Consider the following 14,098-nt stretch of genomic DNA (forward strand, 5'->3'; position numbering starts at 1 on the left):
TAGGAAACTGAAAATACGTTTAAATCGTATTCTCAGCAAAGATTAAAACATTGTGATCTAAAATATTACATTGCCAATATTATGACATCATGTAAGAATTTCTTAAATTTTAAATAAGCCTTTGTAGATACATACTTATTCTTCCTTATAAACTTTTATTTGAAAGTACAGTCGCTTTGAAATTTATCTGGTAGTTCTTTTAAGATGACTGAATGGTGGATAAGACAAAGATATGGATGAAGATTCTTTCCTTTCTAGCAGTAGGAACTACTGAAGGAATGATGTTGCTCTCTAAATGCTGAGCTCTGCTAGTGAAGTAAATGTACCTAAGAAGATTCTGGAAAATTTTATAACCAATCAAACAAAATTGGAAAGTACCAAACTGTTCCATTATCCAGTGATAAAGGATTGAGAGTAATTGCTCAGCAACCCAGTCTTCAAAGAAAAGTAGAATAAATAAAATGCCTATCCTTAGCCCTTTAAAAGAAAATGCTTCTCTTAAGATAGTAGATTCTTTATGTAGTTTCCCTTTATGTAGCTTAAACCTTTATGCCAGCACCCAAAGGAAAAATTAAATTATATTGGTTTGACCTGGCACTTAGAAACATAACATGTAAATCTTTTGCTTTGCCATAGATATGATGTTGCAATCTAATGTCCTAAAATCATGTACCGATTATGTTACTCTGAGCTCCCAAAAATTATACTTAATATGCTAGAATGTCTTCTTACCTTATTTGAACTTAAGCTGTGGATTCTATCACTAGAATAGCTGTGGGGTATTGGAGGGTCAGGGTAATCCTCAGCACCTTTGGTTGTATTCTTCTTGATGACTTCTACGTAGGAAACAGGGAAGATGCCTTGTCTGTTGGTTCCTGGAATTTTACCTTCATACCAGTTTTGATCAACTCTTTTAAGAAGAATAATTCTATCTCCCTGTAATGAATATTAGGAAAATGCATTAGAAATAGAGATGTGATAACATAAAAATTATAATTGTCAATGTTTTCTAATAAACAATAGTTTTCCATCCGGGAAAGCCTTATACTTCCAGTGTTTTGTTTTCATTATGAGAATGCAACTAAAGCCTCAGAGCTTACTCCCAAATTATGGCTTATCAACATATATGCGGTTTAATCATCCATTCACAGCATTAGAATCTTTCCTAAGGATATTTGGCCTTATACATGTTCATGTTGGTACTGTGGGAAATGACATGTGTAAGTTATTTCAAAAAGCACAGTAGTTTAACCTGCAATGTGTCGATGACAGTACCATCATCTGATCACTGACAGATTCAAGGGAATGACCTTATGTAGGAGGAGCTTCAGAAAGTGCACTATAGGGGCTTCCCTGGTGGCGCAGTGGTTGAGAGTCCGCCTGCCAATGCAGGGGACGCGGGTTCGTGCCCTGGTTCGGGAGGATCCCACATGCCACGGAGCGGCTGGGCCCGTGAGCAATGGCCGCTGAGCCTGCGCATCTGGAGCCTGTGCTCCGCAGCGGGAGAGGCCACAACAGTGAGAGGCCCGCGTATCGCAAAAAAAAAAAAAAAGAAAGTGCGCTATAGCTTGCTGTGATGATGTATCTGAAATGGGTTATAGAAGTCAACCCCTGCAAGGGATGAAGTTGGATAGCACAATATTTTTCTTCTTTATCTACATGTTCTGAGTTGTAACAAAGAGTGAGGCTAACAGGACGGGGCAAAGCTAGCATCCTAGATTATGCATAGCTGTGACCAGGGCTGACATCCACCCGGTCTGCATCAAGATTGGCCAGCACCAGCATCCATTCTGATTGTTGGGTGGCCATGCCATAGCGGTCAATAATATTTTTTATAAAACCCCTGGCTTTTGCAATGATAGAACTTTCTACAGTCACTATTCCTGCTGGCTGCAGGATCAAGCCAATGCCACAAAACCCAGTTTAAAATTTGAATTTGGTATAATTTTTGAATAATAAGGCAGCAGAAGAACACTATTTTGAACTGTATTAAAGTGCTATTTTCTTTTGATGTTTCCACATGTACAGCTCCTGATATTTAGCCCGAGGCACCCCTTGGAGACAATTTGGAGCCTCCCAGGCTAAACCACAGAGAGCGAAAGTCTCTCTGAGAAGCTTTGCATCCCACAGGGACCTCATCTGGAAGGACACAGGAGTGGCAGGTAACAGTGACTCAGGGCAGCCTGATGGAGTCCTTTGCGGAAAATGAGGGAGACACAAAAATGTCTAAGGAAAAAGATGACCTATCTTAGTTGTGAAAATATACAGCCTTTCAAATGCACCAGTGAAGAAAGCAGGTTACCTTTCTCAGCGATAGCTCTACATTTGTGTCAGCGCTGAAATTGTATTTGGCTACAGCTTCTCCGATTTCTCCAGGCTGGGCAGGGGGAGGTGGTCTGGCAGGCTGTGCTTTTTCAGGAGGTGTGAGTTTCTGTGAAGGAGAACAGTTACTTATGCTTGACCTGTGGTAACCCTGGAAACAGCCACCATGTAAGGAGAAAGGGGAAGGGACTTACCTCTACGTATGAGATTGGGAAAATGCCCACTCTCCCGTGGTGCTCTCCCTCATACCAGTTTTGATCAATTCTCCTGAGGATGTAGACAGTATCTCCTTTCTTAAAAGACAGCTCCCTAGAAGAGATACATTTGAATGTTTTTTTTTTTTCCGGATGTATGGCGATTATTCTTAAGATCAAGATTCTCGCTAGATCTGTATGTGGCTGGGAAATATACTTCCAATATTGAAAAAAATCTGTTGAGTCCAGTTAGATGAGGATTTTCCTTGAAAATTTTTAGAATTCCTTTGAAACATTGTAACTTTAGAAATGATTTCAAAAAGAACAAATGTAAACATCACATCTGATTTAAATCACAGGCAGATTAATATGAAATTTAAAGGCGGGGACAGACTTGCTGTCTAGTCATTGGTTTATAGTAGAGGAGTCCGCAAGCTTGCCATAAGGCTGGATTCATTCTGCACCGAGTTTTACTTGTCCTGAAGCTAGTTGGTTACTTACTTACTTCTCTCTCTCTTTCTGTCTCCTTTTGATATGTTAAAGCTTACAATAAGGAAACCAGTATCATTTAGCCTTAGCACAGAAGTGCCAACATGAGAAAAAATTTTATTTGTGGATCCTTGAAGCTGGTTGATAGGCATTTAAGTAGAATATCTTGATAATGAATTTATTTTGTGAAACAGAAAAGATTTTATACTTTGATTTTTCAGTGAGGCACAAAGATAAACATTTTTAAAAAGTGGAGTATAATTGACCTGTAACATTGTATTAGTTTCAGGTGTACAACATAATGATTCAGTATTTGTATATATTTCAAAATGACCACCACCATAAGTTGAGTTAACGCTGGTCACCACATATGTCACAATGTTTTTTTTCTTGTGATGACAACCTTTCAGATTTACTCTCATAGATACAGTACAGTATTATTAACTATAGTCACAAAGATAAACGTGTTTCAAGTGCAAAGACATGCACAGATTGCTTGTAACCGCCTTTATATCTTTCGTTTTTTAAATAGAAAAATATTTTCAAGAAACTAACTATGCTTTTCCATTTGGGCTGTTTCTAAGGAGATAGTATGTAAATTGGAGTATTTCGTTTTAAGTTATAAAGACATTAGTCATCATAAATAACTCACGCCTAAATTCTCACCCTCACTGCTTCAGGTTTTCATGGCTTCATCCCCCAGGTAGTTGTGTCTCTGTGTTATTTTGCCTCCACAATTATGTCTTATTGGAGGGTACTTATTTCACATCTTTTGCCAAGAGCCCCATTTTCACACACATCTGCCTTCCCACTCCCAAATCTTCTGCGTTGCTTTGTTCAGAATCTTGAGTTGGATCATTTATGTGTGCAGAATACATAATGGAGAGAGGTTTATATCAGATGTAGAATACTTCGTGTTGATCAAAAGAATTAATTGAAAAAAAGTTGCATAGTAAAAAGAATTATTACACATTTAGAAGTGCTAAAACTTTCACATTGAATCTGTGTTAAATTTTCAGTAACTCTAAAAGCAAACAATATTCCCAGGGCCTTACATCCAAATACAGTACTTCCCTCTTTTATGCAAGTGCCTAATGTAGAAGATAAAACCCAAAATGTGTAATGTTTACAATCCAACTGTTTTATTTATACCAGGTATGTTTTATTTCTGGAAATGAGAGTAGGAAGCTTTAAAAGAAAAATAATTAGTTGTCTCTTATTTACTTTTTTTTTTAAGTGTGAAAAGATATCTTTTCTACGTGTAAAGACTTGTATTTAAATTTTTGAAGTCGTCTAGAAAAAAGGACAGTGGTCTCACCCTCCAGTTTTCAAAATTATGTTCGTCTCATCTCAGAACTAGAATTTCTAAGAGTCCCATTTTGACCAGTTTGCTCCAACCAGCGCCTACCACCTTTGAACAGTGGCCACTGACAACCTTTGGGAATAGCATTTTATCTCGTTTTCCTCCTTAACAGGTGAGACATTATGTTTGGTGAGTTACATAAAGACATAAAGGTGTCTTTTTGAAAATTAAACTTTCTTGTGTTAGGTAAAGAAAAACAGCTTTTAAAACAGATAATTATTTGAAACAGAGATATCTGTCTCTTGTTTGTAAGATGTTAGGCACAAAAAGCACTCACATCTCTTGCAGGACATTTGGTCCACATGAAAAGGTCCTTGATATTTGGTCCTGTCCAAAACAACTCGGCATGAGCCAAATATGCTCATGGACATTTTGGATAGGACCAAATGTCTGCTAACCCTCACATCTAGCTAATGATTGAAATGACTTAAAAATGTGGCTAGTCCTCCCTCTCTGGGTGTGTGAATCTTTTTGTTGTTGTTGTTGTTGTTGCGGTACGCGGGCCTCTCACTGTTGTGGCCTCTCCCGTTGCGGAGCACAGGCTCCAGATACGCAGGCTCAGCGGCCACGGCTCACGGGCCCAGCCGCTCCGCGGCATGTGGGATCTTCCCGAACCGGGGCACGAACCCGTGTCCCCTGCATCGGCAGGCGGACTCTCAACCACTGCGCACCAGGGAAACCCTGTGAACCTTTTTTAAAAGCTGCATGAGTCATCCATAACCTTGATTTTTGTGTCAGGTACATAACTGCATTGGGGGTGACAGACAACCGCTCATTACATCTCCTGAGAACAGAACAAGAGGAATGTGATTAAGCTGAAATCAGATAAATTTACTGATGGTATGGGGGAAACAATTTTTTTTCTTACTAAAATTATGGGATGGTTTCCATGGGTGATTGTTCAGTCCACTTCTCTGGAGGCTTATAATACAATTAGATTTCGTTGGTTGAGGAAGACCTTTGTGAAAGTGGGATGGTGCAAACGGCCCTTCAGAACAGCTGTGTCATTTACACTCCCACGGGCAGCGTGTGGGAGAGTGGGTTTCCCTGAACCTTTGCCAACATCAGACGTTCACAATGAGGATGTGGTCTTGGAGGAGGGTGAGGGGCTGGGCACTTGGAGCAAATGCAATCCAGTGACAGAGTCAACAGCACAAATACCCTTCCTCTGCACTGTACCTCATCTTTCTTTCAATGCCTGTTTCTAATTAAGGTTTCTCAAAAAGCTTGTGAGCCCTGGGCATATTTTATATGCCCTGTTATTCCTCAGGGCTTCATACATCTAAGGACACTTTTGATTGATTGTCACAAAGAAGAAATGAAATTTACATGTTTTATGTCATTATTTTATAAAAGTGACATGCCTTGTACAAATTATCACACCATATCCAAAGAACACTAGCTAGGACCATAGTGTAGTAGAAACAGAGCAGATGTTACTTATCTCATCAAAAAAAGTTGTAAGCTTTCCTTCAGGACTTTTTTAAACCCCAGATTTAAACCATGTTTGACATCTTCACTTCTAAAGAGAATTTTCTTATTTAGTTAATCTAATTCTCAAATTCTGAGTGATTTTATTTTTATGTCTTCTGCCAGAGATAGATTCTTTAACTACTAATTCATATAATATGCATTTTTATGAATAAATGCTTTGGTTATTGTATATATATTCAGCTAAACAGCATGGTATAATTTAATGCCAATATCTTGAATTCTAATGGAGACCAAAGTTTCTTAAGTAACGTCTGTGACATGGGCCATAACAGAGCTGGAAAACTCACTCCTATTTAAGCCTCCTCATGTGCTTAGTACTAGCCTTCCCCAACCCCATGCTCACCTGATGAACAAATTCCTAAAAAAAAGGTAAAAAATTTACGACACAGGAGTATGAAAACACCAACATCAAAGGACCACAGGATAGAACTGTGCTCAGAGTCTCGAAGCTCTGAGTATTGAGAAATGGAGATTTTACTGCAGGAGTCTTCACACACAATTCTAGTCTTTAACCACAAACTATCCTTAATATAGTTGGATAAATAAATGATATAAAATTCTCCAGTTAAGTGTTACTCCCCCAACAATTTATTTTTACTTCATTCTCCACATGAAAATTGTAGAAACAAAGATCCTTAATTTCGTTTTGTTTTTCCTATCCTTTTGAACGCATTGTGCTCTAACATGTTTGGTGTAATTTAAAACTCAGTGTTTCTCAACTAAACTCAAAATGAAAATAAAATTACCCACATCCCAAACAATTCAGAAGGAACCATTTAATTAGAGTAGATTGCTGAATTGGGAATTAGGTCTTATTTGTAACACATCCCAGTGCAATATTTGTCTTTTAAAGTATCATTAATGTATTTAAAGTCAACTTAAATCATATGACGAACACTTATCTTACTTACTTGGATGTCTGAGCCTTAAAATCGTAAACAGCTTTTGCAGGCAATTTCTGAAAATGAAGGAAATGGTTAGCGCTAACTTAAAATTATGGATTTCCTATAAAAAAGAAGTTTCGCGTGAATTAAAGAGAAATGAAACCTCAAGGAATGATTAAACATATACAATTTAAATCACTTATGCAATTTATAAATAAATCAATTAGTTCTTTATTTAGATATTTAAACTATCACAGGAATGTAACAGATGACTTATTCACCCTAACTATTGAATATGATATTTCATCTTAGGAACTAAGGTAAATGAATGCCATAAAAGGGGACTAAAATACCTGCAGAGGATTCAGTCCTAGGTATAATTTTGGCTTTTCCTGGGGTAATTGTGGGAGGTCAATTGCTCTATGTCCTAAGTATTGACACAACTTCTGAATCATAATAAAAGGACTGGAAAAAGTCATGAAGGAAGTCATTACCCCTTTTACTAAACACTAATTGACATAGTAGTGGAGAAATATTAGCCCACTTATCACTGAGAGGCTCGTTAGTGGCCAAAAGTATAGGCTGGTCATTTTATATTCCCTGGAGAGTTCAGGAATGCCTCAGCACACAGTAAACCAGCTGCTCATCTTTGAGTCGTGATACGATGTGACTCTTGCCCACACTCAAGCTTCGGGGTCCACAGATCTGCCTGGGCCACCTGTAGCTGCTTCCTCTCTGATTCCAATAATCCCCTCACCTCACTCTCTTTCCCCGTGACGCTGGTGAACTTTGGGCAACCTGGATCATTTCTGACTTCTTTGGGGGTCCACAGGCCCTGGACTATGTCAGACACCTGTAGAGAACTTTCTGGAGTGCCTGCCAGTCCAAGACCAGCCTTCAGTTTCTATCAAAACTTCATGGCTCCAGGATAGTACAAGCCATACCTCCAGCCCTGGCTCAGGACCATGGACAAGAGCCAGTAGGTAGGTGGTTCTCAGGGGCAGTGTTTTTTTATTTTTCAGGGATCCTCTCTAACAAAAGCAGGCCAGCAAAAATTGTTTCTATGGAATTTGTATTGATTGGCAGCACGGCTGACCTAGAGCTGTCCCCTACATCACTGGGCCAGAAATTTGTACAGGGGAAACCTTCTTCCTCCAAGGGGCGGCCCAGCTCAAGACTCTTTAATTTATGGGTGTCAGGTCAAGACTCAGAGAGTCACTGTCAAAACTGGATTACAACTGGGGGAGGCCTGCCGCTAGGGTCAGAATGCAGCTGGCTTCAAGTCCTTTGCTTGGGCTCCAGGGAAAACTGTTTCTAGTTTCTCTGCCACCACTTTTGTGTTTTTAATCTGGGTTCTTTACTGGTTTTGGAGGTAACTTCGGCTGGCAAGTGCTGTATCAAGTATATTGGTGAAAAAGACTCAAATGATACTAAACAGACTACCTCTTTTTCTGGAGTTCCTCTTCTTTCCCTTGGTACACTTCTCCCCAAATCAGTCAGTGTGGATGAGTAACTTCTAGGGGACTCACGGTCTATTGGAAAGGACAGGGCCAGAGTGAGAATCCACTTAATCAAAAGCAGACTTGTTTAGCCATTTTCCCTGGTGGCAACTATTTACCCTTCACATTTGGAGAGACACCACAATGGAAAACATGGGTCTAAAACTTATGGGTAATTATAAAGTTGTGATATAAGACAAAAACAGAGCATTTTAAGAGGAAAAATGGATATTTTTCCATTTTTTCCTTTTTCTGTAATACAAGATTGCAGAAGTATTATAATCATAAATATAAATATAACTGTAACATTGCTGATATAATTATACCGTAGCACCTGGTATAGACAATTTGCAGTTACAGGGATTGTTCACTTCAAAGATTTAACACTTTCTATTTCTATTCTTTTTGCCACCAGTTAATGATTACTATGATAGGGCCTGGAGAAGATGGAGAAGGTAGCAACGACTTATAAAAACTGAAACATGCTGTGGAACAATTTAAGAACATAGTAATGAAAAAGAGAGAAAACTAAAGTATGATGATGACAGAACTATGTCATGGCCATTCTCTTCCCTCTTTCTCTCTGTTTTTAATTACTTTTTGAGTCTGAAGATGGCATCTTAAAGCTTAAGGCTTAAAAGGCTATTACCTATTGCCTTCCTTTGTGCTCAACTATCTTATTAGAAAGTGAATATCTATTCCAATAAACAAAGGGATAAAAATTTTCTAAACAGAATGTGTTGCATTGGTTGCCATAGTACTTATGAACTATTGCATTGTTTTTGTTCACCTTAGAACAAAATATACATGACTAATTACATTATAAAATAATGATTGCAAGTATCTATTAATGGTATCTTATATCGCATGCATTATACGGAGAAATGTAACTGATATTGAATAACTGGAAAAGTAACTAATTTACTAAAACATTAGGTTATGACATGTCTCAATCAGTGAAAATTTCAAATTGTTGGCATTGATCTAGAAAATTTGAATTTACTGTTTTTGAAGCATGTCGTATAGTATAAATGAAAGCAAAGATAAATACTAATAAGATAAACAAATTTGTGCAATGGAAACTAACAATTGGGCTATATATAGTACATTAATATGAAATCTGAATTATGTCTCTTTTTTGCCTATAGAGATTATATTCTATGCTACAAATCTGAATTACATGAGTTTGAATCTTGTTTCTGCTACCTACTGTCTGTGTGACTTTGGTCAGATTTCTTGTCCTCTTTGGGTATTGATTTCCTCCACTGTAAAACAGTATTTACAATAATATCTATCACCTAGGTTTATGCCGTGTTAAGTAGATAATGTATGTAAAGCACTTTGCACTGTCTGGTGCATAGAAATCTCTCTTGACAATCCAAGTTTCAGCCTGGAATATTCATTCCAGCTTCCTAAAATTTACACAGTAAACAGATGTACTTTAAGCATTAATGAAAAGAATTGGATAAAAATAATCAAAACATCCTGTGTTTTTCAGTAACGTAAACCTGAAAAAATATCCTCTGTATTTGAATTGCTATTTGTCCTTGTGTTCCACTTTCAGGAATAATCCATCTATGAAAATGAAGTTGAGAGTCACTTTTATCCTAAATAGTCTAATTCAAATGTCAGTATAGGGTTGTTTTAGCAGAAACAGAAAATAAATTAATTAAATAATGGAAGGGAAGAGAAAATGAATACAATGAATGATGGAAATGAGACATATATAGAGAGAGCTTAAAGATACATTCACAAAAATTTTATCCCAATTGTATCTTTTAAATGGAGAAAGTTATTAAACAAGTCCTATTCTCTTTTAATCGCCAATCAATTACTATATTACATATTTTGGTTTGCTTCCTGAGTTTTATGATTTAGTATCTTCTATATGGAATGTCAGCAAATTATTTATTGAATGAATGACTATAAAGTTAATAGAAGAATCAAGGAAAAGACTGTTAAACTATTGGTTTTGATTCATTTTACAACAAAAAAAGAGCTAACGCAAAGTTGTCAGTTTCTTAAGGGTACTGATATTCAATTATGATTTTTGCCTTGAAATTCTTTTAAATTGGTAAAATAAGTTTAATTGGTTGTTTCTATGTAACAGTTGTTTCAAACCTAACATCAAGCTACAAAATGGTTTTTTCCCTTTCGATTTTGAATGAGTAAATTTTTGTGAATTGATGATCACTTTAAGCCACACATCAAGTCCAAATATCCCATGAGTAAATGAGAACTATTCAGTAAGGCATGTTTGCACAACAAGCATTTGCTTCACAATACATAATGAATCCAAGTGGTCTCACAGCTCAAGAATGATGAATGTAGGAATGGAAAATGAAAGAGCTGGAGGGTGGGCATCTGAACCACAAGGGAAAAGATAGAAAAGTGGATCCACCTTGGAGGCTCAGTGCACTGTCGTGGTCTTGGAGGTGGTAGTTGTTGTTGGTGTCGTCTTGGAAGGAGGCACTGTGAGGCATTCTCCCGCAATCGTTCTGGTACAATGGACAATGAATAGCACCTTCTTGAGATGGTGGGTGGAAAGGCTGGTGCACGGGGCTCCTTTTTAGAGCTTTGAGTGATGAATTCCTTTCAGGAATATCTGGCAGCAGTTCACTGATAAGACGGTGCAGTATACTGTTGTCTGGCAAACTTCCCCTTCTCTTTTCAGCCTTAATTTGGTCACAGATGTCTTTAAGGGCAGAGTCCAGAGCCTCAAATACAGACGTTTTACATTTTGCCTTTTCCATCTGTTTTTTGGGAGTTGAATTTTTTTTCCTCCGGAAAGGCACAGGACTGACTAGAAATGCCAGTTTAGAAAGGCCAGGGTCCGTTTCTTGTCTTCTGGGCTCTTCAGTATTTTCGTGTTTAGCTCTTTCATGTTTTAACATTGTTGTAAAGCGAGTATAGGAGGCAGGGCATCTGCCTTTGCAGGAGCTGATGAGGTGCCGGTGATGGTGGTGGTGATGGTGGTGGTGATGGTGGCTGGATCCATAAAAACTTTCAGAGGATGTGAAAGAAAAGTGATCAAAATCACTCTCACTGCAAAAGGACGATCCTTCTACATGAATGTAATCACTGTGGTCAGACACAACTCCATCCTGGTCACTGTCAGAAAACTCCATATGAGTTCTCGGCTGCTCATCACTGGTGACTTCAATGTGGATCGGCACCAGGGTTTTAGACTTGTAGCTTCGTTGTACCTGAGAAGGGTGTCTACTTTGATTTTCTTCCTCCAGCAAAGACTCAATGGAAAATCGCCTTTGGGGACATAAACCATTTTGTTGTGGTTCTAGGGTGACAGGAGATAACATTTCATCTCCTAAATTTGGCATGGATTTTGACTTCTGAATCAACTTTTCAAATTCAGAAATGCGGGTGGGTACCATGTCCCTGGGCACCTCCTCAGTGGAGGACTGGCTGCATCCATGGAGCAGACCCTTGTGTTGCTGCTCCTTTTCATACTGCATTATTCTTGACTTTACAGAGCAAATCACCTCTGAATTCATTAAATCCTTGCGGTTGATGCGGTGCATTTTCTTGTACAATTTTAGGAACCCTGGGGCATCGTGGGCTGACCTGTGTCGGAGCCTTGATCTGCTATTACTGCGGCCCTCCTGGATGTAGGGGGAAGCCCATGTTACAGGGCAGCTCTCCTTGGAGTCCTCTTCACATAACAGAGAACCCATACTTTCTGACTTGGCTTTCGGATCAGGAAAACTATCGCAGTCATCGTTCAAAAGGTCATCGCAACTACGGGATTTGATTTTGGGGGAAACCGTTTCTTCAGTGCTGCTCCAGATCTCTGCGTTTTGCCGGGCCATTTGCCAGCCATTTTTGAAAGTAATGGCCCTCTGTGAGTCATGTGGGATGTCCAAATGCTGTCTGTAAGTGTTACAGTAATCTAACTCATGGGAGGGGTTGCCGTTGAGCCCTGAGTAACTGCAAAGGGATGGACATATTTTGCTATCGTCCCCACCTTTTATTCCAGGGCAGCGTGGTGGAAGAGAGACGTTGGAGAAGTTAAAAGGCTCATAAAGAGGAGAGCATGTCAGTTAGCATCAGATAGCACAGCAAAGAGAAAGCAGTTAGTGGAGTTTAATCTAGACACTGATTGTTATACGTGTAGCTTCAACTTTAGAGAAAAAAGCCTAATTCTAAAGCAAGGCAATACTTAGGCAATAAATGTAGCTTTGCAGATGATAGTTAACAAAACCATGTATAAAAAGTAACTGGTGTCGCTAATACGCCTATTTCTCTTGCATATTTCATCCATCTTTCTGCAAATATGGTATTCAAAAATCCAGTAGTCCCTTGTAAGCTAATAGCATGACCTGGTAGTGACTTAAAGGTTTTGTAATTAATACCAAAAATGCTATAGATTTAAACATCTGAATAGGGTCAGGATTTGAATCTTATTTGATTTATAATAATAAAGAGGTAAAGAGTAACTTATAAATTTACATTTAATTAATACTCCCATAACCGTATCAAATAATTTTTCATGGGCATTAGATAGAAAAAGCTGTAAGACAAAATACTTTCCCAAATTGCAAAATCAAGTTCAGTTGCTGTGAACTATTGCTGCTAATATTTTTCTAAGAAAAAACCCAGCTAGCACCTCTTTAAACAAATGAATTTACCTCTTTAATTTCTCTAACTTCAACCTCTTATTAGGCAGTTTCCCATAAGGATAACTGGATATAATGTAAAACTTTCATCAGAGGTAAATGCACTTGCTTTTTTCCAGGAAGGGTCTTTTTAAAAAATCATTTGCAATATAATAATGTAGAGCTAACCCTGACATCAATTTCGAATATCTGTGGAAATTGTTTTTTCTTTTGTGTTGCTGAGTTAATTAATACATGAGAGGCCAAATTACATCTGATGGGACATTTTCTTCTTAGAAAATAAGTCTAGTGGAGGAAAATAGCTCTATTGACAGCTCCTGCCTTCTCCAAATTCTTCAAAAGTAGATAAGCACATTAAGTAGCTATGTAGTATTTGAGAAAGGAAGTTGACTTAACACCCCCTAGGATAAAAACAAATATCTAAATTAACCAGAACCCTTTTAACTTTTGGGTGGTATCTAAGCATAATGAGTCAATGGCATTTCATGACCTGTTGGTTTCCTTGGGATATTTGTTTATGTAAATGAGTAGAATCTGATACGGGTACTTCTGTTAATTTGAGGAATGGTATAGTGAAAGGGGATCCCTCCCTGTGAATCTCCCAGTAAGCAGTCACAGCTTTACTAGCCCACGGACAAGAGCTAGCACCTCCTGCCTATCCAGAGCCCAATCATCAAAACCAAAAATCTTTTGCACACAGACCAGCTAACTCTAAGCTTTAATTTCATGTGGCAACACTTTCAGTGCCTACATTCAATATGTGTAGCTGAATCTCTGCTACTTTATGGAAACTTCAGTTACAGCTCACTTTCTTCACACACTTCAAATTTCTTCTCTCTTATATTTCAACCCCAGAGGATTGGAGGAGCCCCCGAGTCCCCAAATCCTAGGTACCTATGGATACTGGTTCATTCCTAGGTCTCTATCTTGGGAATATTCCTGTTACAGCTGCAGTAATGTGTAACTAAACAGAGACTTGAAGGAGTGACATCTTCCTTTCAACACAATTCACTAAATTTCCAGAGAGGAGACAGGCCATACAGAAAATTGGCTTGGTGATATCTAAACTTTACAATTATGGCCTGAAACCAGTTAGCTCTTACTAGTGGACTGTTTTGAATTGAACACTATGTTACATGCAGAACATGGATATTCTACTGTATGTATGAATATTGACCAAAATATAAAGCAAGTGATTAAAGAAGCAACTTTCATAGGT

General features: G+C 38.2%; 1 protein-coding gene across 9 annotated transcripts in view; it reads right to left on the reverse strand.

Annotated features, from left to right (window-relative positions):
• SORBS2 (sorbin and SH3 domain containing 2) overlaps positions 1 to 14,098 on the reverse strand; it is a 173,760-nt gene that overhangs the window by 23,861 nt on the left and 135,801 nt on the right. For 5 of the 9 annotated variants that reach the window (XM_060085819.1, XM_060085820.1, XM_060085824.1 and 2 more), the window contains 6 exons: positions 10,647 to 12,227; positions 8,190 to 8,278; positions 6,774 to 6,820; positions 2,517 to 2,631; positions 2,303 to 2,431; positions 733 to 936 (listed from right to left, as the gene is read on the reverse strand). In XM_060085819.1, the coding sequence (XP_059941802.1) occupies positions 733 to 936; positions 2,303 to 2,431; positions 2,517 to 2,631; positions 6,774 to 6,820; positions 8,190 to 8,278; positions 10,647 to 12,227 (2,165 nt within the window). The remainder of the gene's footprint in view (positions 1 to 732; positions 937 to 2,302; positions 2,432 to 2,516; positions 2,632 to 6,773; positions 6,821 to 8,189; positions 8,279 to 10,646; positions 12,228 to 14,098) is intronic. The other 4 variants (XM_060085826.1, XM_060085825.1, XM_060085823.1 and 1 more) reach the window with 1 other exon arrangement.

Source organism: Mesoplodon densirostris, chromosome 20 (assembly GCF_025265405.1).
Source record: "Mesoplodon densirostris isolate mMesDen1 chromosome 20, mMesDen1 primary haplotype, whole genome shotgun sequence".
In the NCBI taxonomy this organism is placed as follows: Eukaryota; Metazoa; Chordata; class Mammalia; order Artiodactyla; family Ziphiidae; genus Mesoplodon; species Mesoplodon densirostris.